This window comes from Lissotriton vulgaris, chromosome 10 (genome assembly GCF_964263255.1).
Source record: "Lissotriton vulgaris chromosome 10, aLisVul1.2, whole genome shotgun sequence".
Lineage (NCBI taxonomy): Eukaryota > Metazoa > Chordata > Amphibia > Caudata > Salamandridae > Lissotriton > Lissotriton vulgaris.
The window spans coordinates 418,989,473-418,998,835 of record NC_141698.1 but is presented as its reverse complement, the minus strand read 5'-3'; the positions used below and the strand labels follow the sequence as shown (position 1 = coordinate 418,998,835).

Here is a 9,363-nt window from a genome sequence, read left to right as displayed (position 1 = left end):
GCTGTTTCCGAACTTCACTAAAGAGTTCCAAAAACAGCAGTCCACATTCCTGGAAGCTAAGAGGCACCACCGGCAGTGGGGAGTGTGCTATGCAATGATGTTGTTCACTAGACTGTGAGTAACGATGACGACTGAGGTGAAGTTCTTCCAGACACTGCATGAACTTTGGGAGTGGGTCGATAAGTACCTGCCACCCGACAATAGCCATATGCAAGCGAGGAGGAAATAGTTGAGAACCAAGTTAAGGTGCAGAGCAAGGAGCTGCAGCTGAGCAGCTCCATCAAAAGTAGAGGTCCAACAAGAACAGCTGTGAGCGGTGGAGGTGGTGCTAATGATGAGCGGTTCGGGTGGGACATCTCCATCGACACTGGGGAAAGATGAGGCTCAGTACTCAGACTCCAACCGTTGATCAATCTTCTCAGTGGGCTCTGTTTCTGTGCTGCCTGTGGTGACACCATGACCGCTAATGAACTCTTATAGAATGGATTCCCTTTGCTTTCATGGCGCCAGTCACTGAAGAGAGGTCACCATTTGGGTGCCATGCGGGCCCTTTGGAGAGTACCAGGATCCTCTTGGCAGACTACTAACACATGCTACATGCAGCTAGATAGCGAGTCGCCCGGCTTGGGAGACTCGAACTAGCACACCGATTTTTAAGAGTTACAAGTGGGTACACTCGCGAGTGGATGCAGCTCGAAGGCAGGTTTGGATGTGACAGGACGTTGCCTAGTTGTCTGGGCATGGCGAGTTTGGTTGATTTGTTGTTTGTTTGGGAGTCGTTTCCACGAGTCGTGTCCAAGCCGATATACTAAATGAGTTCCAGCCCAGGGAGTGAGAGTTATGCAGCAGGGTCAGGGCTTGAATGTGGATGCAAGCTGTGGTGCAAGCGTTATTTTCAGTCCATAAAATAGAAGTTCATATACTGGGACATACAGGGAATAAATAATATGTCTAAGAGGTATAAACTGTTTTCCTACCTTAAGAGGAGTGCGGTCCATATAGCCCTGTTACAAGAAACACAACTTAAGACTCAGGAGGGGTTGGCGCTACTGAGAAAGTGAAGGGCCCGGCGTTCTACACCACATACTCTGCATTTGCATGTGGAGTACATATATGGGTGCATTTCAGGGTCCCCTTCAAGAAAACTGGGGAACTGGTGGACACAGCAGGACGATATGTAGTGGTAATGAGGTGCTTAGCAGGACGAGAACTGGCAGTGATTAATATTTATGCCCTGAATGTGGACCAGGAAGCATTTCTGGAAGATATTTATAGGTTTGGTTGGGGGTGTGCGTAGTAAGAAAGAGTGCAGAAAGAATGATGTTTGTATGCAAAGTTGTCTTCTTTATTCAAGTTTTTTTTGTCAAAAAGTTCCGCATTTGTTAACATACATCAGCCAACGCGTTTCTCTCCCTCAAGGGGAGCTTCCTCACGGCAATTAGATTTGTTACGTTCCTTCAAAAGTGAGAATATTTGGAATGTATTGGAAATGTGATGTGACCAGGCGATTTGTCCTGTGCCCAGGATGAAGTGATGTCGGTTAGCCTTGGTTCGTATATATGGGACCGGGCCAGGACAACACACGTATACTTAAGGAATAACTACGAGGCGGCATCTTGTTGGCTCCTTTGATAGCGAGGACCGACTTTCCGAAATCTTTTATGCAGCCAGCAATTTACAGAACCGCTACCTGAGACTGATCAAACATCTCTGCGTGGCCTTTATTCCTAAGCCAAGACCGCGGCTAACCGACATCACTTCATCCTTCTTTGGCACAGGACAAATCGCCTGGTCACATTTCCAATACATTCCAAATATTCTCACTTTTGAAGGAATGTAACAAATCTAATTGCCCTGAGGAAGCTCCCCTTGAGGGAGAGAAACGCGTTGGCTGATGTATGTTAACAAATGCAGAACTTTTTGACAAAAAATACTTGAATAAAGAAGACAATTTTTGCATACAAACATTATTCTTTCTGGACTCTTTCTTACTACGAGCACCCCCAACCAAACCTATAAATATCTCAGTGATCCGGAGCTCTGTTGCGTCACTCAGCAGCCGACGCAGGGGTTGTTTGCACGTAACTTTTCAATTATTTGCTGAACTGGGACTAAGGTGCGGCATCCGAGGACCCGCTGCTGTTTTTCAGCATTTCTGGAAGAATAGTCTGGTGTAAGGGGAATGGCGCCCTACCTAGTGCAAATGGTCCTCGGAGGGAGGGGGGCACTAGAATTCTGTGGCTGACCCAGCACTAGATAGGTCCCATCTCCCACTGAGAGACTCCCCGATCGGTAGGACAGCTCTATGTTTGATGGGTGCCATACCCAATTGGGACTGATAGACTCTTGGTGCAGCACACACCTGGCGACCAGGAATTATTCCTTCTTTTCAAGCCTCCATGAGCTACATGTGCATTTGGACACCTTCCTTTGTCCCCCCGATGTGCATGAGTCGATACGCAATATAGAATACTTAGCAAGAACTATATCGGATCATAATCCAGTACTGTTGTATCTGAACTGAGAGCAGGCTCGACCCAGCATCCGTACGTGGAAACTGAAGCCGGAGTCCTTGGAGGATCCAGTCTTCCAGTCCACGTTTAGGAAAAGTATCAGACAATATTTTGAAGACAATACTAGCATAGCGTCCACCCCACAGCTGAAATGGGATGCTTTCAAAGCTCTGATTAGAGGGAGGTGCATTGCAGAAACAGTGGGTGTTAGACACACTTTAATAAATGAGTTAGTTACCCTAGAAGCGGGACTGAGGGAGGTAGAAAAGCGGAGGTTGGGCCACCCAAAACTGCAACAGGCCCTGATAGACTCCAGGGAACTCCTAGCGGGTCAGGCAGATCCGAGCACATGCAAAGAGTGTCAGAGTTGGCTCGCTCTTAGCCTGGCTCACCAATCCAGAAGCACGGGGATCAGCAATAGTAAAGCTGGAAATAGACTGAAGGGAAAGGCTCTATAGGAAGGCTGATATTAATGGTCACTTCAAGGACTATTACTCCCATTTATATGTGATCTCTTCCACACACCCCATGAGTTCTACAAAGAATTTCCTAGACCTGTTGGACATGCCTACTCTCACTTGAGAGGAGGCTGAAGAATTAAGGGGTGACATCACCCTGCAGAAAATAAGGGCAGGGCTGAAGGGCATGTGACCGAGGAAAACACCTGAGACAGATGGAGTCCCAGTTGAATTTTATTTCTCGTACACAGATATACTGGCGCCCAAGTTAGTGGAACTGTACAGGGCAGCAAGGGAAATTGGGCACCTGCAGGCTGCTACCCCTGAAGCGTTAGTGGTGCTGTTATTAAGCGAGGGAAGACCACCACATAACTGCAAAGCATATTGACCATTGTAGATGCTAAACATAATTATAAAATCTAGTGACCAGGCTTTTAGCTAATTTAGCGACTAAGCTTTTACACTGCATGACTGTGCTAATGCACACAGACCAAGCAAGATTCACCCCAGGCCACAACACTGCGCTTAACATACGGAGGCTGTTGACATTGCTGGCGGCTGAAACCTTTGACCGGAGAGAGACAGTGATATTTGCGACCAACATAGAGAAAGCCTTTGATAGCCTAGGATGGGACTTCCGATATAGAGTAAAGGAGAAATAATGACGGGAGAGGGGCTTCATAGGCTTGACCAGACTGTTATATATGGACCCCACAGCCAGAGTGAAAACTGTCTGAATGATCTCTGAGGGGTATGTAGTGGGTCGGGGAATTAGACAGGGATCCCCACTATTGTCGTTACTCTTCGCATTGGTGATGGACCCATTGGCCTTCAGAGCCAGGTCTGGTGACCCTGACAGTCGGGGGTTGACCCCATCACATTGCTCTTTACGCTGACAATCTCTTACCATGTTTACAGGATGCTGATGCAGAGCTAGCGGGGTGATGGTGCTGTTGGATAGATTTGGATTGTTATCTGTCTTGGGGTGAATTGGCAGAAATCACAACTGTTCTCGGTGCATGCGGACCATCGCCCCCAAAGTGCAGAGGGCGCTGAAATGGGACCCCCAATGCCAGTAATACCTAGGGGTGAAAATATTTCAGGACATGGTTGACCTGTTAGAGGGGAATGTGGGGGTGGCTCTCCGATCTCCCTGGGAAAGTGTTGATATTTGGAAGATGCTTCCATTGTCAGTTGCGGTGCATATAGCTCTTCTTAAGATGGTGGAGCTCACCAGACTGCTATACTTTTTTTGGGGTCCTGCTTGTGTGGATTCCCCGCATTATGCTCAGGGAACTGGATTAGCTGATTAGTGCATTTATCTAGGGGATAGAGGGGTTGGCCTAACAGCTAGGGCGGTCGACCTCAAATCTGGGGAACTAGGTTCAAGTCTCTGCAATGACGCTGAACATCCTGTACTTCTGGGCAAATCACTTAAACTCCCCGTGCCTAACAAAAATGAATGTGTCCTCATGTACTGCAACTGGTGCTATATAAAGCGCTCTGATACCCGATTCGGGTCAAGTTTGCGCTATATAAAACGTAGCAAAAAATGTTTTTAAAAATAAAATCTGGGGAACGAGTGGGACTGGCGATCTTGCAACGCCTTCTAGGCGAAGGAGGACTAGCAATCCCTGACTTCCAATCATACTATATTGCAGCGCTGCTAGAGTGGTTCACTCAGTGGGTGGCTAGTATGATAACCATAGGGCGATAAGTTGGACTATTCATGCCAGAGCTTCATCAGCTATTCCTGGTGCTCCTGGATACCCGACGTCCTCTTCGGGAGGGAACGAGAGAATGCCAAGTGATAGGGCACTTCTGATCCAGCAAACAGGGACACGATTCCTATACTCACCTGACCAGCCCACAGGAATCTTAGAGTTGCTAAGGCATGGGGGAGACTGGAGAGGGTTGTCGGACTGAATGGCTGTGGATATAGGTCAAGCAGATTACCTGTTTCGAGCGGAAGAGCTATTATTGTTTGAGGACCTCAATCTAGAACTTAACCTTCTCCAGATGCACTGTCTGATCCATAATACGATGTCAGCGGCAATCATGAAGCACTGAGTGTGAGCATGTCAGAGCCACCTAAGCATACAGGTTGTCAATATGTAGTCACGAATTCTGGCACCTTCAAGGTGGTCTCCTGCTGACACAGAGCAATCAGAGCAGATATAGCGACACCACTGGATAGCCTACGGGAATGGTGGGAGGAGGATTTGGGTGTACCGATTCCTAAGAGCAATTGGGAAGAAAAATGGTACAGGCCTCCAAAGTGTATCTAAATGCCCGATTTAAGTTAATAAACTACTATGTCTTACTTAAAGCATGACTTACCACAGGCAAGGCAAATAAGTTTTTTCACACAGTTGGAGCCGCATGCCCTATATATAGAGCAGTGGGTGCGGAGAAATTTCATTTGTTTAGGTCCTGCCCTTGACTACTGGGAAGAGGCCACAGTGACTGACATAAAGCTGAGGGAGGTCTCCTGCTACCCGGGGCATTGTTTGTTGAGCTGGTTCCCACATACTGCCAAACCTATTAGCAAAAAGGGAAATTACACAGAACTAAAAAGCTTCCAGGGGACCGAGGGTGACGGGTTGGCGTAGGGAGCTTGAGCGATGGGTAGAGGGTGAGAGCAGGGTGTTGGTCCTGGAGGCCAGGCGGGCCGTGGCTCCCTGGAACTGGCCAGGGACTGGGATGTGCTTGTGGATTGTATGAAGGACCCAGACCCTCTGTCGCCAGAAGCATCTCCCGGAAGTCCAAAGCCACAGGAACATGATCAGAACTAACTAAGAGACATGGTTTACCACTACTTCTATGAGTAATCAGAGCTCTAGGCCTTAAGCTGTACGATGTGGATCGTTGCTGCACTTGGTTGGGTCAACTGGGACTACCCTGGGAGGTTGTTTGGGGGGGGGGGAAAGTTGAAGGTTGGGTGACTGATTGGTATGATTACAATGGTATACAGTGCTATGGTACGACCTGTCGACTGCCAATGTTGTGAAGACCTAATAAAAATCAGTTTAAAAAAATGTACTCACTGAGAAGAACAATGTAAAATGCACTGACACTGCAGTAACACGGGGCAGGGCATGTGCCATCCTTCAGTCCTAGACACCTCAGCTTTCTACCAGGACAGGCAGAGTTAAGCAGCAGAAAGGACAGTGGCAGCAAGTGTTGCTAGTGCTGTTGAATGTTTCCAATGGTGCTACAGGAGAGCCACCAGTGAAATGGAGTGTATGCAGTGTGTCCCACTGGCTCTCTAGTTCGGTCTCTCTGCTCACAATGAAAGGCCAGCCCAGACAAGACTGCCTCTCATTTAAATGCGATCCTGCCAGTGCATGGCCAGAGGGCCTGCCACTTCCATTATATACAGTGGGAGAGACATGGGTGTATATCAAAGTGTGCCGACTGTTAAAAGTGAAAGACACACAATTGATGGACGGAATGAAGAACAAATCAAAACATTCACCCGCATTCACCCCCAGTCAAGAGATCTGGGTTAAATCCATCATTCTTTTGCTCACCATGCCCCCCAGTTTAGACCTGGTCATATGCAAATCAGTCTTGACCATGTGCCTCATGGGAACAGTCCAGCCCGAACTGAAAGTATGACATTGTTTTGCATTCTGGACATCAACTGTTGTTTTTGCGACTGTTAAAAGTGAAGCTACCGAAATTACGGACAAATGCTTTCTGTTGTCAAATCAAGTACCGTCTTGGTCATCCCAGTCATGGACCTCTGTTTTTTTAACAAAACAATCTCATGTCCAGAATTCAATTCCGGTATGGATTTCGCAGTAGTATACACTCATGAACTTACACAATTGTATTACAGTTTCATTTTAATCTCGTTTACTTTGTGTCACGCATTTTTTTCTGACACGTGTTGATTCTGTTCACTTTAGAAGGCAGAAAGTATTTTTTTTCTATGACATGCTAATATGTCGAACATGCCTATCTGCTGCACACAAAGTTTCCTTCTCTAAAACGACTAGTTTCAGATGAGAGCAAGCAAGTTGATGGCACCTTTGTTAACTTGAGAAATTCCTTCTAAGTGTCATCTCACGTATCATTCTTTTTTCGTTAAACAGGTCAATGATTTCAGTATACTCTTAAGTAAAATGACAAACACTCTTCTAAAACAATATTTATTAAATTACAATAAAAATAGTTTATAATTAAGGGGTATTGTTTAGATAAAATAAATACATTGTCAGCAAAACTTGTTTATAAGAATTTTTCATTTCCTCACTTTTGCGTGCAGACAAAACTGGATACTGCTCTCAAAGCTGCAAAACCGAAACCAAGATGAAGTTGCAAAAAACAATCCTTGCATTGGGATTAACTGATCGGGTCTACCTTCCACAAAGTGTTGCAAAATATTTGCAATTCCAGAATGAAGACCAACTGATACATGGCATATAACACTATCACGTGTTTGGTGTATCTAGGTTTCATGTTGTTTAGCATGTTTCGTAACGTAACACAACTGATCTAGTTATGTTACACAGCATTTGGTAACAGCACAAAAAGATAAGGTTGCATGCAATTAAAATGCACACAAAGAAAAGAAAAACAATGGAAAACAAGCACTAAAATAAGATAAAAGAATTGCTCTTAAATCCCAGCAGAAGGAAAGTTCAGCAGATAAACTGTATTTCGATGAAAGAAAGCCTTCAAATCCTCATCTACAGTTTCTTGCACTTAAGAGATTCAGAGTGAAAAGGTTACAAAATAACTGTGAACCAGAGGAAAATACATGCAGTTAGCACCATAGTCAGTCTTACACTCAACGGGATGTCCTTGATACCATTCCAAGACACATATATGCATGAAAATGCGTCCATTAGAACTTTTTCTAGAGTGTGTATTCATGCTGACATCACAGTGGGACTCCATTACCATTCCTAGAATAGTCATGACAAAAACTCATGTTGCAGCTACAGCAGTGCTTTGTATCCGGATCATCTGCCAAAAAACACAATATGGCAAATTATGTTGGCACAGAGGTCGGACTGGCTGAGGACTACAGGAAGCCCCATGGTGTGTATTTGAAAAAAGGCTGTGCTCAGCATAATTGTTCATAAAATGCTATACATCTTTTTCAGCTGAGTATCCAAGGGCCGTATCTTGGAATGTTTCACCATGTTCCTTAGTTGGTTGTGGAAGAAAAAGGAAGTATACAGTGGATGACCACCAAGATCCACATTCGTAAAACTGAAGACGATTCTCTGGTTTCTACTGATTAGTTTACACTCCTACTTTTTCAACAATCTTTTGAGTTCTTCTCAATTAAAGTCTCAGCAGCTGGTTAAGGATGACCCTCCACCTAACAAACGTACATTCTTCTGAAATCTTCCGGGATGTTAATGGCAAAGCATAATACATTTCTGGGCCTTTGGGCGTTCACTTATTTTCAATCTATAGATGATACTCAAGTTCCTTGGCAGCAGGATCGAACGGACAGTGGAAGCAGAGATTCAACTTTACTGGAAGACGTCACTCATTTACCTTCAGATTCAAATGTTAGTGTCTATGACTTTTCTTTACATGGTCAGGTAAGTGCTTCAGCACTAACTTTCCACAGCTCCTGCAAAAAAAGGCATTTTTATTAGAATACAGGTGCAAAAAGAGCCCATTACTAGATTGAGGATGGGCAACACATGCACTGCTCTGCGAGGCATGCTGTATTCACGTAGGGACTTGAAGCTCTGCCCATATTTTTCATTAGCTTGTGTCATTGTCAACTGTAAACTGTGGCTGGTCATTGAACAATAGGCTTAGGAGTCCCTCCTTAGTACCGTCGCACAAGTTACTACTTGTGTAACGATATATCTGTAAGAGACATTAGTTAGTGAAAGATTCCTTACCTTAGAATATCCCCAGGCGTCAGACTGGATCCGGAAACTTTTGCGTAGCAGTACCCTTGCGCGTCGGTAGGCGTCGTCTGCGGCTCCGCGTCCGTCGTGGGCGCCGTGATGACGTCGTCGGAGTACTTAGACGCCGCCTCCGCGTGCTGACGTCAGTTCTTAGACACAGCTTTTCCGCGCCAGAAACGCAGAGCTATGCCAAAAACCAACACTGGTGCCATGAAACTAGGGCCCTGAAAGGGGATGACCTTAACCCTAGATATCGGTCGCAGAACGGGGAGGATGGGTGGGTCGGTAAGGAATCTATCACTAATGTCTCTTACAGATATATCGTTACACAAGTAGTAACTTGTGCATCTGAAAGAGACACGTTAGTGATAGATTCCTTACCTTAGAATAGATACCCCAGCAATACCAACCCCATGGTGGTGGGTCTGCGAACCAATAATCACACCAGAAAGTCCTGGAGGACGGAACGGCCAAAGAAGCCATCCCTCCAGACTTGACTGTCCA

General features: G+C 45.6%; 1 protein-coding gene across 2 annotated transcripts in view; it reads right to left on the bottom strand.

Annotated features, from left to right (window-relative positions):
- Positions 1 to 7,116: 7,116 nt before the first annotated feature.
- Positions 7,117 to 9,363, bottom strand: part of METTL22 (methyltransferase 22, Kin17 lysine) — a 243,238-nt gene continuing 240,991 nt past the window's right edge. For both annotated transcript variants that reach the window (XM_086941264.1, XM_086941265.1), the window contains one exon: positions 7,117 to 8,570. In XM_086941264.1, the coding sequence (XP_086797390.1) occupies positions 8,535 to 8,570 (36 nt within the window). In that variant the 3' untranslated portion in view covers positions 7,117 to 8,534. The remainder of the gene's footprint in view (positions 8,571 to 9,363) is intronic.